General features: G+C 41.6%; 1 protein-coding gene across 2 annotated transcripts in view; it reads right to left on the bottom strand.

The window, feature by feature from the left end:
- Nucleotides 1-19,090, bottom strand: part of ABTB3 (ankyrin repeat and BTB domain containing 3) — a 328,533-nt gene that overhangs the window by 133,139 nt on the left and 176,304 nt on the right. Inside the window, exon 2 of one of the 2 annotated variants that reach the window (XM_073621224.1) lies at nucleotides 15,921-16,070. The exons of the other annotated variant lie outside the window; for it this stretch is intronic. Within the exon in view, the coding sequence (XP_073477325.1) occupies nucleotides 15,921-16,070 (150 nt within the window). The remainder of the gene's footprint in view (nucleotides 1-15,920; nucleotides 16,071-19,090) is intronic. 2 annotated transcript variants of the gene reach the window in all.

Raw genomic sequence — 19,090 nt, 5'->3', positions numbered from 1 at the left:
TAAGAAATGGTTACAGGGATTTCTCATGTTCAGAGGTCAAAGTGGGGTAGCCAAGCAAGGGAATGGGATGTCATGAGTTAGATGAGGCTTGAGGGAAAACATCATGGATGGTAAGTCACCTGATCTAGGGCAGAGCAAAGCTTTTACGTATGATTGCATGAAGATTTTGAAGCATAACTGCTGAATAAAACTCATTATTAGCATAAACACTGGAGCTTTTGTTTCCATGTATTTTTATTGGATGAATCCATTTGTGACGGTATACTTAGCCATGGTTTTACTGTCTGGGAATGCCCTCTAAGATTAAAGATTAGAATTTAAATTTTTCATGACTTCTTTGTAGTTACACAGATAAGTAATTGCACCTATCAATCTCTTTATTACTGGAGGACTAAACCTGGATTTAAAGTAGATCTGAACTCAAAAATTGAAGATTTATTATGGTTTAGGAAACATCTAGGAATGTAAGATGATCCTAATGTAGCGTACACACGAGTGGACTTTTCGACCAGACTGGTCGAACGGTCTATCCGACGGACTTTCGGCAGACTTCTGACGGACTTTCCTAACGAACGGACTTGCCTACACACGATCATACCAAAGTCTGACGGATTTGTACGTGATGACGTACGACCGGACTAAAATAAGGAAGTTGATAGCCAGTAGCCAATATTTGCCCTAGCGTCGGTTTTAGTCCGTCGGACTAGCATACAGACGAGCGGATTTTTCGACCGGACTCAAGTCCGTCGGAAAGATTTGAAACATGTTTTATTTCTAGGTCTGTCTGACTTTTGGGAAAAAAATTCCTCTGGAGCCCACAAACGATCGAACTGTCCGATGGATTCCGGTCCGCCGGACCAAGTCTGCTGGAAAGTCTGCTCGTGTGTACACGGCATAAGTGTTATCCTGGAAAAAAATACCCTTTATTTGAAATCCCACCTGGAAAATGTCCCATAAACCCCCACTGGGAGGCCCTAGCTTACATACAGTGGGTAAAATAAGTATTGAACACGTTACCATTTTTCTAGGTAAATATATTTCTAAAGGTGCTATTGACATCACATGTCAATAACAACCCATGCAATTTATGCAATCCATGCATACAAAGAAATCAAACAATTACGTTCAGAAATTAAGTTATGTGTAATAAAATGGAATGGCACAGGGAAAAGGTATTGAACACTTGAATAAAGGTGCAAAAAGGCTTGGAAAGCCAAGACACCAGCTGAAATCTATCAGTAATTGCACCTTTATATATAATTTGAAATCTATCAGTAATTAGAAAGCAATCCTGCCCCTTGTCAGTGCAAATTAATATCACAACAAACATCTCATGATGGGTAAAAGCAAAGAGCTCTCTCAAGACCTTTGCAACCTTATTGTTGCAAAACATACTGATGGCATTGGTTACAGAAGGATTTCTAAACTTCTGAATGTTCCAGTGAGCACTCTTGGGGCCATAATCCGGAAGGGGAAAGAACATAATTTCACCATAAACCGGCCACGACCAGGTACTCCTCACAAGATTTCTGACAGAGGAGTGAGAAGAATTATCAGAAGAGTTGTCCAAGAGCCAAAGACCACTTGTGGACAGCTTCAGAAAGACCTGGAATTAGCAGGTACAATTGTTTAAAAGAAAATACATTTTGCACTCAACCGCCATGGCCTGAATGCATGCTCACCACGCAAGACTCCATTGCTGAAGAAAAAGCATGTTGAAGCTTGTTTAACGTTTGCTGCACAACATTTAGACAAGTCTGTGAAATACTGGGAGAATATAGTCAGATGAGACCAAAATTGGACTCTTTGGATGCTATAATACACACCATGTTTGGAGGTCAAATGGCACTGCACATAACCCCAAATACACCATACCAACAGTGAAGTTTAGAGGTGGGAACATCATGGTGTGGGGCTGTTTTTCAGCATACGGTACTGGCAAACTTCATATCGTTGAAGGAAGGATGAGTGGAAAAATGTACCAAGACATTCTTGATAAATATCTGCTGCCATCTACCAGGATGATGAAGATAAAATGAGGGTGGACATTTCAGCAAGACAATGATCCTAAACACAAAGCCAAGGAACTCTCAATTGATTTCAAAGAAAAAAATGAAAGCTGATAGAATGGCCCAGCCAATCACCTGACTTGAACCCAACAGAAAATCTATGGAAAGAACTAAAGATCAGAGTTCAAAGAAGAGGCCTACGGAACCTTCAATATTTGAAGACTGTGTGGAAGAATGGGCCAAAATCACACCTGAGCAATGCAGGCAACAAGCGTAGGCATCTTGAAGCTGTCATTACCAACAAAAGATTTTGTATGAAGTATTAAATAATTTTCATTTAGCGTGTACAAAACTTTTTCCCTGTGTCCTTCCATTTTATTACACATAACTTAGTATCTGAACTTACTTGTTTTGTTTTCTTTGTATGTATGGATTGCATGGGTTGTTACCGACATGTGGTGAACATTTCATGTCAATAACACCTTTAGAAATAGATTTATCTAGAAAAATGGTGACGTGTTCAATACTTATTTTACCTGCTGTATATATATTTTACATTCGCATCAGTCCCTGCCCTCAATGAGCTTACATACAATCTAAGGTCCCTAACTCACATTCACACATACTAGGGCCAATTTAGACAGCTTAAAACTGTCTATTTTTTATTTTTAAATAATAAACATGTTATACTTACCTGCTCTATGCAATGATATTGCAAAGAACGGCCCCAAACCTCCTATTCTGGGGTCCCTTGCCTACGCTCTTGGCTCCTCCTGTTCTGCGTGCACCACCATAGCCACCCACCTGCTATGGGGGCGCATGTGCGTGCTCTATTCTAACCCAAGCTGTGTGCATCCATAGACACACTCTGCTAGTCCCCACCCTCCCTCCTCACAGGATTTGACTGACAGCAGCAGAATAAAACGGCTCCCACTGTTGTCTCTTTGTCCTGTGTAGGGGGAGAGACCAGCGCTGCTGCAGATGGGCACAATGTTGGATTGAGAAAAGACTCAGGTAAGTATAAGGGACGTGAGGGAGCAATACACATGATGGGACATTTTTTTACCTTAATGCAGGGAATGGTCAAATTTTGAGAGCAATGAAAGGACAGGGATCCTGCAATTTAGTGACATGGGGCTAAAGGAGAGTATGTCCATGTAGAAATGTTACAAGTAGACAGTAGGGAATTACTATTTCCAAATAGCTAATATGCAAATATGCAATTGAAATACATAACTGAACTATTTCACCTGCCAAAGGATCTGTAGTTCTGTATAATCGTAATGATCCAGACAGAACAGACAGTGAAGTATTACTCCCATTTCCTGGTTCAACTTTTCTCTGTCTTCAATCCAATCAAAGAACTATGGACTAGAATCACCACATTCCTTGTCCATTCAGGAGGCAAGCTATACAGAAACCTGTAAGTTGAATAAGGCTCGGTTCACACAGGGACAACTTGTCAGGCGACCTAGTCGCCTGACAAGTCGCCTCCCGTTCTGTGCTATGGAACCGTTCTAAGGGGAGCGACGCAAGTCGCTCCGACTTAGAAAAAGGTTCCTGTACGACTTTGGGGGCGACTTGCATAGACTTCTATACAGAAGTCGTTTTGCAAGTCGCCCGGGCAGTCGTGTGCAGGTCGCCTCGGTGAGGCCGGAGGGTAAAGAGATAGTTTTCGGTCAGTGTGACCGGCGTGTGTGAATTAAATTACAATTCCCGATGCATGTATTTCAACTTTTGTGTATTTCAACCGTAATCAGCCGTAATTTTTTTCATAGAATGTTACTTTAATGCAAAAAGTACAAATAGCTAAATTCATACTTTGAAATTGTGGATATAGAGTATACACTAATTGTGTTATAAAGGAATTGCAATATGCTTTGTATTGTGCTTTTACGTGTTTTGTACAGTGTCATGTTGCAATGGAAATGTAATGTTTTGTATTGACACATGTTCTTACATAGGACAGATGAATAGTTCAATGTGACCATTTATATTGGCCATATATTTCTCAGTTTTGCCACGAAGTGTGAAGGTTTTCATCAGCCACCAATAGTTTTAATCATCCTCAATTTTAAGCGATATGTGCACTTTAAAACAAAGTGCAATTATCCATTAAGCTCCCCTTCGCTGACCAATCTAATCCACCCTCCCTGTACGCATTATTACTTCAATCTGACGGCCGTAGATACACTGTTTGTTTACATCAGTCTGTTGACTGCACTTGCGCATTACGGCCATATGGAATTCAATGGGGCGGTGTCCCAAATATCTTTTGCCTGAAGAAATGGCTCAATAGAACTTTATGGGGCTGTATTGTGTAGACATGGCACTGGCATAACACTAAATACTGTGGCGCTGCATGTAAACAAACAGCTGAGCCCCTCAGCAGTCAGATAGAGGTAAATATGTTTCTGGAGAAGAAAATGGTGGGTTAGGTTAGGTCAGGGAAGGGGAGCTTAAGCTATCAGTTCAGTTTTTTTTATCTTTAGTCAGTGGTCTCCAAATTGCGGACTGTGGGCTGAATGTGGTCCTTTGCTTGCCTTTATTCGGCCCTTGGGGCACTATTCTTCACACAGATACAAGACACAATTTCTCCCACTGACACCAACAGCGGGGCATTATTCTTCCCATAGACACCAACTAAGGAATATTATTCCTCCCAGTTTCCTCTCATCCACAATGGGACACTGTTCATTCAACTGAAACCACCAATGGGGCACCCTACTGATACCAACAAAGGGACACTATTCCTCCCACTAATACCAATTATGGGGCACTATTCCTCCTCCTACTGACCAGAGGAGTTAAGTCTTTTTTTTTTACACTCACTGACCACCAAGCCTGAGGCATTGTTTACGCATTCTAAAGGTGAAGCATTTTCTACTCCCACTATCCACAGTCAGGTCCCTCTAAAGTCTAAAAGTGTCACTAAACCCCCATCATAAAAAAAACTTTCAATAAATGCTGTATTACATGCTGTTTATACTCATTCAGTCACTATGAGATTCGTTTTCTGTATTCTGCAAAAAACCTGGTTGATCCTGCTGTTCTCTATCTCCCCCTTCTGTTTAAGTACCCAATTCAGCTAGGGATTTTGCAGAGCAGTGTTGGCAGCTCTGCACATGCTCAGTTTTCAGTGAGTTTCTATGCTGAGCATTTCCTCCCTATCACATCTGAGCAGCCCATGTGACTATACTGCCACATATGTGGGTGTATACACAGTGAGTGGTAAATGACAGCCCACTCCCTCCCTCCTCCTCCATGTCCACTAACCAGCTAAACGCAATGGGGGCAGGATATTACCTCTTGATTGATGGAGGCTTCACCTCCCTCGTATTCTAAGACATAGGCTGGAGGGGTGTGACAAAGCCTGTGATTGGCAGAAATCCGCCCAACACCATGGTATTAGCAAAAATAATAAAGATTTCATTTCAAACATAATTTTTTATAGCAATTTAAAACAGTTTATTGATATTAATTATTTCTTTTTTTACTCTGTAATCCAAAGGCTTTTTTTTTTTTTCATTTTGAACATGTGACCAGCAGCAGAGGACTAGAAGCTCCTCCTGCTTATGTTTCCATGCTGGGAAAGAGCTGGGTTATGTGATAGCTGTGTAACGATTAGGGAAAAGGTCCTTAGATGTTTATTTTTAATTCAATAATTACAGTGCTATCATCCACATACAGAAATAGAAGGGACAATGTAAGTTAAACAGTGTCGGGTGTTAGCAGTAAAGCTCTGCTAGTTTTAGCGGCGCTTTACTGCTGTTATGGCGGCACTTTTAACCCCCGCTAGTGGCCAAATAAAGGGTTAATAGCGCCCGTGTTGCGGCGCTGCCGAATCGCTTTGCAGGCGCTTTGGCAGGGCTGCCCATTCATTTGAATGGGCAGGGGCGGTGGAGGAGCGGTGTATACACCGCTCCTCCACCGCCCCAAAGATGCTGCTTGCAGGAATTTTTTTCCAGTCCTGCAAGCGCACCGCCCCCGTGCTTTCACTCTGGGGTGGCTTGAGAGGCACTTTTCAGGTGCTTTATAGGCGCTATTTTTAGCGCTAAAACGCCTGAAACGCGTCCCAGTGTGAAAGGGGTCAAACTGTCATTTTTAATGGAGCTGGGAAACAGATGACAGCTTGAGTCATAGGTTACGTGACTGAAAGTTTATGGAACACTCTTAAGGCCCCTTTCACACTTGTGTCACTTGTCCTGTGACTTGGGATTGCAAAGTGGCATGACAAGTCTTACCCCATGATTTCCAATGAGTACCATTCATATCTGTGCCACTTCAAGTTGCACCCACTTCAAAGTAGTCCCTGTACTACTTTGGTTCGACTTTGATGCGAGTTAAGGTCCACAGACCTCAAGTTTACACAGGCATTGCCTGAAATCGCTGCAAAATCGCAGCTGCAAAATCGTGGCAAAATCGGCCGACTTTCAAGTCGCAGCAGTGTGAAAGGGGCCTAAATTGACAACAAAAATGTCAAAAGTATGGCCAGTATAGCTGTGTATAGGAAAATATTTCCCCGGAGACCAGAAAACCCAGCAACAGTACATTACAAGGTAGTTTATGTACAAGCAGCTCTAATAACATTCATGGTTGGATACACAAGTGTTTCAGAGGAATATCAAATCAGAGGACATTCAAAATGAAGGTAGTAAAGCAGTCGGCAATATTTTCCTCTGCACAGAAGACTCGCTCTCCAGCATTTTTCCTACAATAACAGAGCCTATTATATCAACTTCAAATACAGTATCTCATTTCGTATGCAGTTACTTGAACTTCAAAATACATGATAGTGAATATGCTAAGTAAAGGCATCAAATTATGTAAGTTTTTTTATTTTAGGTTTAAAGTTTATTTAAATATACATTACTAACTGCTACTTTATATAAACCAGTTGATGATTTAGAACTACTTCTAAATACCGCTCTTTCCACTTTTTCACTTGGGAACCCAGGTAAATCAGAATTATTTAGAAGTGGAATGTAAAGAGCAAAGTGAATGTGCAAAGTGCAGTAAGTCTAGGCAGCCAGTCATTAAATGTATATTAACCACTTAAAGGAGAAGTCCAACCTGAGCTTGTTGGGCTGGACTTCTCCTATGGGTCACAGGAGTGCAATTAGTTTTCCACTCCTGTGACCCGGTTTCAGCAGAGAGCGGTCTGAAGTGCTCTGCTGACGTAACTGGAAACAGTCCAGGCACCGCGTCATCCCGACAATAAAGTCTGGATCCGCCAGGTGCCTGGACTGATAGCCGTCTCAGCCTCTCAGCGAGCCACTGAAAGACTGAGACGGCCGCTCTCTGCCCCTCCACAGCTCAGCACTCCCCACCCCTCCACAGCACAGCTATACAAGCTAGATTAGCTTGTCACCCAGGGCAGCACAGCCAGGACCACACAACGTCCCAGATTTGGGATATCTACATTAAACGCAACCATAGCCCCGGGTACAGCAGCAAGTCTCTCAAGTGGAGAGTGTAGGTTAACACACGCGGATCGCTATCTTATCTGGCTGGTATTCAGTGAACGCCCTACCTACAAGCCTCTTACAGCAGCGGGAGATCGCAATACCCAGGTTTGGGTGACAAGCTAATCTAGCTTGTATAGCTGGTAAGCCTTAAACTGTGAATCCACCACCACACAGAGTTGTGTCCCCTGAAGACTCGTCACTGGGTGTTGCAATGTTCCATCGCCTTCAACATTGATGATATAGACTGTTTTCATATTTATTTGTCCAAATTTTTGTCCCAATTATTTTCACCATATGGTTTATTTCATAATATAATATATATGGTGTACTTGGGATTTACTCCATTCCGTTTTTCACTGTTCACTATTATATATATTTTGTTATCACTTTATCAGTGTTTGACCATAGGTGGACAATTTTGTTGCACTTTTTACTGTGTTTGTGACAAACGCATTTAACGTATTTAATGTGTTTATTCACAGGTTATTTTTTATTAATTCATTATTAGCGCAGCTTTCTCTTTTTACGAATACTTTATATCTCACCGTATTTGCGCAGCGGTCATACAAACGCAATTTTTTGGGAAAGAGTACACTTTTTTATATTAAAAAATAAGAAAACAGTAAAGTTAGCCCAAATTTTTTTTATATTGTGAAAGACAATGTTACGCTGAGTAAATTGATACCCAACACGTCATGCTTCAAAATTACACCCGCTTGTGGAATGGCGACAAACTTTGACGCTTAAAAATCTCCATAGACGACATTTAAACATTTCTACAGGTTACCAGTTTTGAGTTACAGAGGAGTACTTTTGCTAGAATTATTGCTCTCACTCTAACGATCGCTGCGATATCTCACATGTGTGGTTTGAACACCGTTTACATATGCAGGCACGACTTACGTATGTGTTCGCTTCTGCACGTGAGCTCAAAGGGACGGGGCAAGTTAAATTTTTTATTTTTTTTTCTTATTTATTTTACTTTATATTTTTGCACTGTCCCTTTAAAAAAGATTTTTGGGATCATTTTTAATCCTATTACAAGGAATGTGAACATCCTTTGTAATAGAAAAAAGGCATGACAGGACCTCTTTAATGTGAGATCTAGGGTCCTCAGATCTCACATTTACACTTAAAAGCAATAAAAAAATAGGATAGGATCGTCTCCGCCACTAACGACGGATTCGGTAAGCGGCAGAGATAACCGGGACGCGGCGGGAGGGGGGTCCCGCCGCTGATAAAAGTAATCTTGCAGCGAATCCTCCCCTGAGACCACTTTTATATGAAAGTGGACCGCCCGCCATTGAAGAAAATACCAGGTTTATGGCAGCTATCTGCTACTATAACCACGGTATTTAACGTCAAAGCAGCAACGTAAATCCACAATAGGGGGGGGGGGGGCGGAAGTGGTGTTACTAAACCCAGGAACCTGCATTCACTATATCTGGTCTCCCACAGTACACAGAACATGGAAACGCAATCGTTTTAATAAATATAAACTGCTAAATACCTTTTCTCATCAGCAGTATATAGCAGTCTTGTGACTTGTATCAGTGTCTGCTTAAAGCTTGTAGGAGGAGTTTTCATTCTCCTCTGACCCTCTGTTTGGATAGTGATGATTGGCCCTGTGCTGATCAGATGCACTCCCAAAAAAAAAAAAAAACTCTTTAGCAATAAACACCAAACGGAGCATGTGCAGCCTGTACTATCAGGAAATGGTCTGGAGTCAGTAGAAGAAGAGGAGGATCAGAGAGTCAGGATCACACAGCCTTTTTACACAATGCAGAGAATTAACCCCTTAGGTGTCACAGTGAGTATAACAAGCATGTTTTACTGCATATACAGACTGATTTTACTGTTGTGGGTTTAGTAACACGTTAGAGAAAATGTAAATCTAATCAATAAAATTTCATATAAGTTTTAAAGCCCAACTCCAGGCATATTTTCTCTATTTAAAAGAAAATCCCAGGTTCCTTAACACTTTAAATAATTTGTTTAGGCCAGCTTGGACCGAACAAATTATTTGCATGTCAGAATGGACTGGCTGCTGCTTGGGCTGTAACATACTGTAGTAGCTTGTTTTGCTCCAGTAGCAGTACCAGAGACTTCTCCTATACTGCTGAATAAAGAGAGAATTGCCCGTACTGCAACATCACCATTTAGAAGACTTGTATTTTTTTAAAATGAATACAAGGCTTCCTCTGATTGGCCAATGTGGAGTGGCAGGCAAATTACATTACAGATGACTGATAAGAAGGAGGCTGAGCCCGGAGTTAAAGTGGTTATAAACCTCTTACATGAAAATTAACTAAGCATATCTTCTATAGTGTGTACCTGCCCAAATTCAAAGCACTGAGTGTGATTTCTGTCTGATTCCTCTGTTATCTGCATTTCTGACAGGCTGTGCGCACTCCAAAGGATTAGGGGGTGGTAGGGGAGCTCCAGTACACAGCCTCTGACAGCCTGAGCAGTGCATGTTTCCCTATGAGATTGCGTGTTTCCCTTCCCCACACTCAGGTCTCATATTACACTCAGTTCTCCTCTCTTAACTGTGCAGTGTGTGACATCAGATCCCAGCCCCCTGCCTTCTGACCATGAGTGTAAACTGTACACTTTGAAGTGAATGAGAGATTGTTGCAGATAAGTATAACTTATATAGGATGTTTTGTATCTCTGTGTATCACCTGTGGCTAGTCACTTCACTGAGTTTATGTATGGGTTTTCAACTACTTTAAAAAGGGGTTGTAAAGGCTGATTTTCTTAAAATGATAAATGTTATATATACAGCATCTCATCATGTGACAGCACTGAAGAAATGACACTTTGCTACAATGTAAAGTAGTGAGTGTACAGCTTGTATAACAGTGTATATTTGCTGTCCCCTCAAAATAACTCAACACACAGCCATTAATGTCTAAACCGCTGGTAACAAAAGTGAGTACACCCCTAAGTGAAAATGTCCAAATTGGTCCCAAAGTGTCAATATTTTGTGTGGCCACCATTATTTTCCAGCACTGCCTTAACCCTCTTGAGCATGGAGTTCACCAGAGCTTCACAGGTTGCACCAGCCTAGTGCATTATCTTTTGGTACATTTATTCAGAAAATATAATGAAAACTACTCACAAAAGTAGGAGACAATCACGCTTAAAAAGGTCTTTGACATATGGCAGTCTATCTACTGATTACAGTCTCTGAGTCCTGGAGAGTGGACATACGAACCGCAGCTGGCTGGCGCGTTTCGAAGGTATTCCTTCTTCATCAGAGCCTAACAATGTTGTTCTCTTGCAGCTACTTATGCAAGAGAACAACAGTCAGTAGATAGATTGCCATATGTCAAAGACCTTTTTAAGCGTGATTGTTTCCTTCTTTTGTGAGTAGTTTTCATTATATTTTCTGAATAAATCTACCAAAAGATAATGCACTAGGCTGGTGCGCCCTCTTTTCTTTGTGTTTTTGTCTACTACTAGAATACCCCTATCCTGGAGGGCAGCAAGGCCGAAAGCCATTTTTCAATTTGATCTTTTGGATCACCTAGCCAACACACCTGTGCGCAGGAGTATTTGCTTTTTTGTTGTACTTTACAGGTTGCCACTGGAGTCCTCTTCCACTCCTCTATGATGACATCACGGAGCTGGTGGATGTTAGAGACCTTGCGCTCCTCCACCTTCCGTTTAAGGATGCCCCACAGATGCTCAATAGGGTTTAGGTCTGGAGACATGCTTGGCAAGTCTATCACCTTTACTCTCAGCTTCTTTGGCAAGGCAGTGGTCATCTTGGAGGTGTGTTTGGGGTCATTATCATCCTGGAATACTGCCCTGCGGCCCAGTCTCTGAAGGGAGGGGATCATGCTCTGCTTCAGTATGTCACAGTACATGTTGGCATTCATGGTTCTCTCAATGAACTGTAGCTCCTCAGTGCCGGCAGCACTCAAGCAGCCCCAGACCATGACACTCCCAACACCATGCTTGACTGTAGGCAAGACACACTTTTCTTTGTACTCCTTAACTGGTTTCTGCCACACACGCTTGACACCATCTGAACCAAATAAGTTTATCTTGGTCTCATCAGACCACAGGACTTTGTTCCAGTAATCCATGTCCTTCATCTGCTTGTCTTCAGCAAACTGTTTGCCAGCTTTCTTGTGCATCATCTTTAGAAGAGGCTTCTTTCTGGGACGACAGCAATGCAGACCAATGTGATGCAGTGTATGGTCTGAGCACTGACAGGCTGATCCCCCACCCCTTCAACCTCTGCAGCAATGCTGGCAGCACTCATACGTCTATTTGCCAAAGACAATCTCTGGATATGACACTGAGCATGTGCACCCAACTTCTTTGGTCGACAATTGCGAGGCCTGTTCTGAGTGGAACCTGTCCTGTTAAACCGCTGTATGGTCTTGGCCATCATGCTGCAGCTCAGTTTCAGGGTCTTGGCAATCTGCTTATAGCCTAGGCCATCTTTATGTAGAGCAACAATTCTTTTTTTTCAGATCCTCAGAGAGTTCTTTGCCATGAGGTGCCATGTTGAACTTCCAGTGACCAGTATGAGAGAGTGAGAGTGATAGCACCAAATTTAACACACCTGAGACCTTGTAACAAGTCACATGACACCGGGGGGGGGGTTGGCTAATTGGGGACAATTTGGACATTTTCACATAGGGTTGTACTCACTTTTGTTGCCAGCTGTTTAGACATTAATGGTTGTATGTTGAGTTTTTTAGAGGGGACAGCAAATTTATACTGTTATACAAGATGTACACTCACTACTTTACATTGTAGCAAAGTGTCATTTCTTCAGTGTTGTCACATGAAAAGATATAATAAAATATTTACAAAAATGTGAGGAGCGTACTCACTTTTGTGAGATACTGTACCTGCTCTGTGCAAAGGTATTGAACAGAGCAATCCCATACTTCCTCTTCTGGAATCCCCTCCTAGTATGGTCCCCTCCTCCTCCTCTCCAAGTGCCCCCATAGCAAGCCGGCTGCTGTGGGGGCACTTGTGCGGGCTCGCTCCAAAGCCAGGCTGTGTGCTTCCATACACACAGCGTGGCTTGGCAGTGCCCTCGATCCTGTTCAATTTTTTAAAATCTGCAGCTTTCATTTACTAATTATACATCAATAATATATGGTGTCCAAGCTGTGAAGGTCTTAGTTCAGGCACTTCCTGTTACAGAGTGACAATGTTCTGTCCCTGTCTGTCAACTGTGCTTCTTTGTTGTCATTCTGTCACTTAAGCATCCAAGGGAGACTATGAATGGCTGTTTTAACACACATTAGGCAGGCATGGTCCAATGCTGTCACCTCAGGAACCTGCCCTGGGAAAGGCTATGCAGCCATTGCTGGAGTGCATACAGACAGGATGTGGCTGCAAGAGATCAACAGCACTGAGATGCAACAAAGAATAGAAAAATGGTAGAAACAAGTATTTTAATGAAGGTATTTATGGCAATAGGCTATGACTTACAATGCTTTAGCAAACTAAACTAAATCTATTTAGGTTTTGCATCTTTTTGAAAAAGACAAAGGGGTTGATTTACTAAAACTGGAGAGTGCAAAATCTGGTGCAGCTGTGCATGGTAGCCAATCGGCTTCTAACTTCAGCTTGTTCAATTAAGTTTGACAGCAAAAACTGGAAGCTGATTGGTTTCTATGCAGAGTTGCACCAGATGTTGCACTCTCCAGTTTTTTCAAAATAACCCCTAAGGGCACTTTCACATTGGTTCACTTCAAAACTGCCAGTACGCCTATTGGGGCGTACACACGGTCGGACTTTTCAGCTACAAAAGTCCGACAGCCTGTCCGACAGACTTTCAACGGACTTTCGACGGACTTGCGGCGGACTTTCTAACGAACAGACTTGCCTACACACGATCACACAAAAGTCCGTCGAATTCTTACGTGATGACGTACACCGGACTAAAATAAGGAAGTTGATAGCCAGTAGCCAATAGCTGCCCTAGCGTGGGTTTTTGTCCGTCAGACTAGCATACAGACGAGCGGATTTTTCGACCGGACTCGAGTCCGTCGGAAAGATTTGAAGCATGTTTCAAATCTAAAGTCCGTCGGATTTGAGGCTGAAAAAGTCAGTTGAAAGTCCGGAGAAGCCCACACACGATCGGATTACCAGCCAGCTTTAGTCCGTCAGCGTCCGTTGGACTTTTGTAGACGAAAAGTCCGACCGTGTGTACGCGGCATATGAGTTTTTGTTTTTTAGCTCCCCAAACGTGCTCCAAAAATGCTGCAAGCAGGATTATTTTCACAGCAACAAAAGTACATCGCCCCAGTGTGAAAACATTCATTGATTTTAAAGGGAAGCCTTTTTCTTGAGCTTTTCAAGAGCTTTTTTTTTTAACACAAAAGCGCTTGAAAAACTCCTCAGTGTGAAGGGGTCTTAACTGTTGTTAGGATACAAGTGGATTCATCAAACAGTTTTTCAGTTGAAATCTCCTAAATCTTTCCATATCATAATTGAGCAGTTAAAGCAAAAATTTTAATCTTTAGTGCTAATCCATACATTTGGTATTTAGTGTAACTCCAACTTCTGGACAAAACCAACAAACTAAGTATTGCAGAGGACACATACGTACATCCTTAGTTTCATTTTTCTAAAGAGTTCTAAGTAAAAGATCTTAGCAGCTGAAGAGTAGCTTTAAAAAAGTTTTTTTCATTGCACTGGGATTTCAACAGAGACATCTTTTTGAGCTCATCATTGAAGAAATTAGGTAATAGGCATGGTACACAGACTGACAAACTCTGCACTGTCATCCCGCCTATTGACAAGCTCTGCACTGACATTCCAGTTTGTAATATCTGAGAAGCAAAATCGATAGTAAGCAAAATATAATAAAGTTTAACAAAAAAATGAAGAGACCTAAGATATGCAGTAACCATAATAGCCCAATAAGAATAAGCCTTAAGCAGTTGCCCCGACAGTGCCACATTAGTGAATCTTAAGCCTACTTATAGTGGGAAGAGCCTATCTACACACAGGATTATGCTCAGAAGCTTCCACTACACATATATGATAATGATGTCACCGGTAAACTCTTATGTTGTCACTATGCTGGGTCTCTGGTGACCTAATCTCACCAGCGGGTTTTACACTCCTGGAAGTAACTCGGGAAGTAGCAGCCTGTCACATTATTTCTTAGTTTAAATTACAATAAGCCACTTGACAGCACTATGTTGAGAACCTCAGGTCACAATGACCCGATGTTTTCAATGTGCCATATCAGTGAATTGATAAGATCTAAATTTCAACAAATCTGCTGCATACAGGAGCTTAGGATTGCAATGCTAAACTTATACTAAGACCAATAAAGTTGTAAACAGCCATATTTCTGAACAGTGGCAGGAGTTTATATAGTATATCAAAAGGGGAGATTTCTCATCACTTCCTTTCCTGTAGACACAGCAACAAGTAGGAGGAAACCTTTTCAAACTGAGGGAAATCCACTTTGACAGTTGTCATAAAAACAGATATCCCTGTTGGAAGATTTCCCCTCTATTCTTGTTCTGGATATAACTCAGAAATGTGGATTTTTCCATCATATTCTGACCCATTGACGATGGTCACTAAGACAAAGAAAGAGGATGTTTCTCCTTAGCGGTGACACAGACAGCATAAAAAAAAAACGAAAAAAAAAAAAACCTCAACGTGCAGCGAAAGCCAGCACTCAAATTAAGTACAAGTCGAGATTTTCACTTAAGTCCCATATCAGAAAAAATGGTTCTGGGGGAATCCCAACCACTTTAGTAAGGTGACAAATAGAACTGACTGGTGCGTCCCTGAAATGTTTTTTTTTTTTTTTCTGGTATGGAACTTGAGTGAACCTTTCCAGTTGGACCTTATTTGAGTGCTAAATTTCTCTGCATTTTGAAGATCCTGTGATTAGTGCACCACCTGTGGGCAGTGCACCTACCCTCATTTATGGCTCAGAAGTCTGTATGGTATATGATTCTCTAGCAATAAAAAAATGGACAGGGGTCTAAAATAAAAAAATAAAAAAATATGTGTGAAAGGGCCATAAAATAAAAATTTTTGATTGTCTGCTGTGGGAAAAAATGCACAGTGCAAATTATTGCCGCAGAAATTATGGCTAGTGTACATACATATACGTAGCGTACTGCATGTACATATGTGTGTGTGTGTGTGTGTGTGTATGTGTGTATATATATATATATATATATACACACACACACATACATTTATATAGCCACAAATACACATAATCCATCCTCTCATAACAGATGAAAATCAATTTTCCATACCAGCGACAGGTACATTCATCTTTGTTGCACTGCCATAATTACAGTGGACTAAGATGAATTGCATATATTTTAGTTACCATGGCTGTCTGCTGCAGAATGCTGTGTGTAGCTGGAGGATACAGGAGGAAAGAGGGGAGAAGGAGAAAGAATATTCACAGACTTGTACTTACTGAGCTCTGCAATACTTCCCACACGTGTGGCAAGCAAAGACTGCTCTATAGTCCTCAGTTCTGATTGGCTAAACATCTGTACATCACCTGGTTTATTGGGTCTTTGGTGCTCTCTATGGAGGTTCAAACTGTCTGGAAGGCAGAGGACTCCTGAAAATACAAAACCAAAATAAATAAGATTTCTGCACTCTTAGCCTTACAAGTATATAAGGTCATCTATTTATGGTCAAGGGCTGGTTGCCCACTTAAAGGGTAGTAACCGAGACATCACGTTTGGGTGGAGATCGGTCGGTTGAGTCATCCACTGGCTTCTTGCATTTATTCCAGTCAGTTTCCAGGTCTTCCTACCCTCCAGAGCCATTAGGAGAATTGAGGGAGGTCTCCATTTTCCCATAGCTTTCTTGCAAGGTGAAGGAAAAATTGGAAACCCCAGAGAGAATTTTTACAAAGTATTATCCATTTTCAACGAGAGTATGGGAAACTCACCCACAAGTGTACAGTAATCATAATAAATTATGAGGTTACCCTACCTATTTTCTGGTGTGTAAAAGTTTCAGGGCTGCAGTAGCCTCCTCTTAAAGTGTATGTAGGCATACTAATAAAAACAAATATTGGATCTAATAGGGGATGGTTAGACCCTCTGCTAGCAAGGCTGTGATGCTTTTCATTTATCCAGGTCTTGGTATAGCTAGTAGTAATTAGTCACATTTAACTGGACTTGTTCTGTAATGTTGAAGACATTTCTTAGCCTTTCCAACCCACTTGTTCAGTTCCAATTATAAAAAAAACGCTGATTATCTTCCGGACACTCATTGGAACTGAAGATGTGGCTTGGAGAAGCTACGAAACAAAATGTTACATTATAGAACAAGTCCAGTTAAATGTGACTACTACTAGCTAAACTGTCTATCAAGCTCTTATTGCTGTTTGTGTCCCCACTAGAAAGATTCACCCCTTTGTTCTGCTAGCCATTGTCAGATAGAAATACTAAATTTTAGAATTGTCACCAAAGCAAGAAATCAACAGATAGGGGCAAATGTTCCAGTGAGAGTTGTTTAAGATGGGTATTCCCCTTACTTTGGAGAGATTCCCTTTTTTTTCATGTTGTGTTTCCAGGTCAGGAAGCGAAGGGAAGTTTCCCCAGTAGGACAGAGACATCCAAAGAAAAAATTTGAAAACTCAAGGCTAAAAATAAAAAAAGTTTTGCCTATACACTTTAACAGCTCAACCTTTTGTGGCACAAGAAAGCCAGATTAACATAATGAGTGGAAACAGTCCTGAAACAGCTGATTGGTGGAGTCCAATATGGAAAATAACCACTGTTTAGCCTAAAGGGAATCCATATTGGGAAAATATAGTGGCTATTATTGCCGACCTCTTCTTCTCGACATGCTAGTTGCCTTATTAAAAAGGAAGCCCCTTTTAAAGGAAATATTGCACTATGGACAGGTAGCAAACTCAACAGGGAGCTGTGCATGCCACCTATATTTTTTAAGTAACCATAAGCCCTAAAACATCGGAAGGTCATTACTTAATCCAGTATTAAAATGTGATTTCTGCTCTGACCCTCATACCACTTCCTCACAATATTCAACAACAGGCTAGAGCAGCATAACGAATAAGCAATTGGAAAGGTTGGTGCCAGGGTGCAAATCCCCCCATAGGTTTATATGTGCAATAAATGTTTTTTGTGTTATTTATCTGTAAAAGTCTCCCTTGTGTAGACATCTATAAGTCCTGAGACATCTGCTGGGCATTGCCATTTGGATATGATGTTAGAAGCCCCAGCAGACTTAAGCCGGCCATAGATGGGTCAGATCTCCCTGATAAACCAGCCAAGATTCAAACCATCTATGGGCAGGCGAATTGTACCCAAGTCGATCCATTGATTGACTTGGGTACAACCAGCATGTTAGATTCCTACATGCGATTATTGCCAGCGTCTTTAGCGTCTAGCAATAATCACTGTGTTCTCCCGGCGGAGACAGCTCCCCGCGCCTCCCACTGGGAAACTACAATAGCTCAGTGGGAGGGATTACCCAATCAACACTGACTATGTTGATAGGGGAATCAAGCAACTTTCTTTCCAGCAACCCGTGGTCTGCTTTTAAGATGTTATTCAAGTGACACTCTATAATATTCTTCACTTCTCCCCCCAGCACCCACATAAGAGATTATGTAGGGATGGGAGGGACAAAAGAGTTGGGCCAGCATAAACAGTAATTAGACACCATAAGGCCCCTTTCACAAGGGGCACGTCCATTTTGATGGACTCCGCATGCTCAGCAGGAATCGATCTGATGATCTCCGCCTAGCAGGCGGATGACAGGACCTTCTTCGCTCACTGTGCAGAGACGGACCTTTCAGAGTCCAGCTCTCCTCTATGTGAAGATCGGAAGAAAATGGACTGCCTGTATGTTTTCATCCGATCCCATCCGCCAGACAGATGGTAAATAGGACCACTATACGTCTGGATACTGACCGAATCGCATATCGGCGGATGTCAATGGACATGTCACCACTGACATCCATAACTCCATAGAGGTGAATGGAGTGTCCGATCAGGTCTGCCTGAAAAACGGACAGGCAGATCTGATCAGACAGCATGTGTGAAAGGGGCCTAAGAAGAGAAGTGGACTATGACATGCAAGGAGGCTGGGAGATGTGCTATAAAAACCTTCTGTAGTGTAATTTCCCTAACAAGTACAGGGGCACATTGCTGCAAGAATTTAAAATTCTTGGTTTTTGGTGACAGGGTCTTCTTAAGCGCTCCAGGTTTAGGGGTTTTAGCTTTGTTCAGAAAAATGAAAACATTACATTCAGGGACCTGTTGGACCACGCTTTTAACCTAAAGTCAGGATTCTTGCTCATTCACAATGAGAGGCTTACTTAAACTCTGGGTTCCCTGGGAGAAACAGCAAGCCAGTGGGTGAGTCAGTTTACCAGTGTTTACCCATAAATGAAATATTTGTTCTAACTTAGCCTTTAAAATCTAATTTTTATTAACAGATTAATAATATGCATGCAATGACCTTATGAATAGACTTAAGTACTTATTAAAGGGTTATTTAATTATTAAACAGTGGAATAGAGAAATACTAGTGCTATTGTCCAAAACAGACAATCAAATGTGAGCTTGCATTTTCTAACACGTACAGGAAAACAAAATC

This window comes from Aquarana catesbeiana, linkage group LG03 (genome assembly GCF_042186555.1).
Source record: "Aquarana catesbeiana isolate 2022-GZ linkage group LG03, ASM4218655v1, whole genome shotgun sequence".
In the NCBI taxonomy this organism is placed as follows: domain Eukaryota; kingdom Metazoa; phylum Chordata; class Amphibia; order Anura; family Ranidae; genus Aquarana; species Aquarana catesbeiana.
Note: the sequence above shows the minus strand (reverse complement) of the source record. Positions and strands in the feature narration are given on the sequence as shown.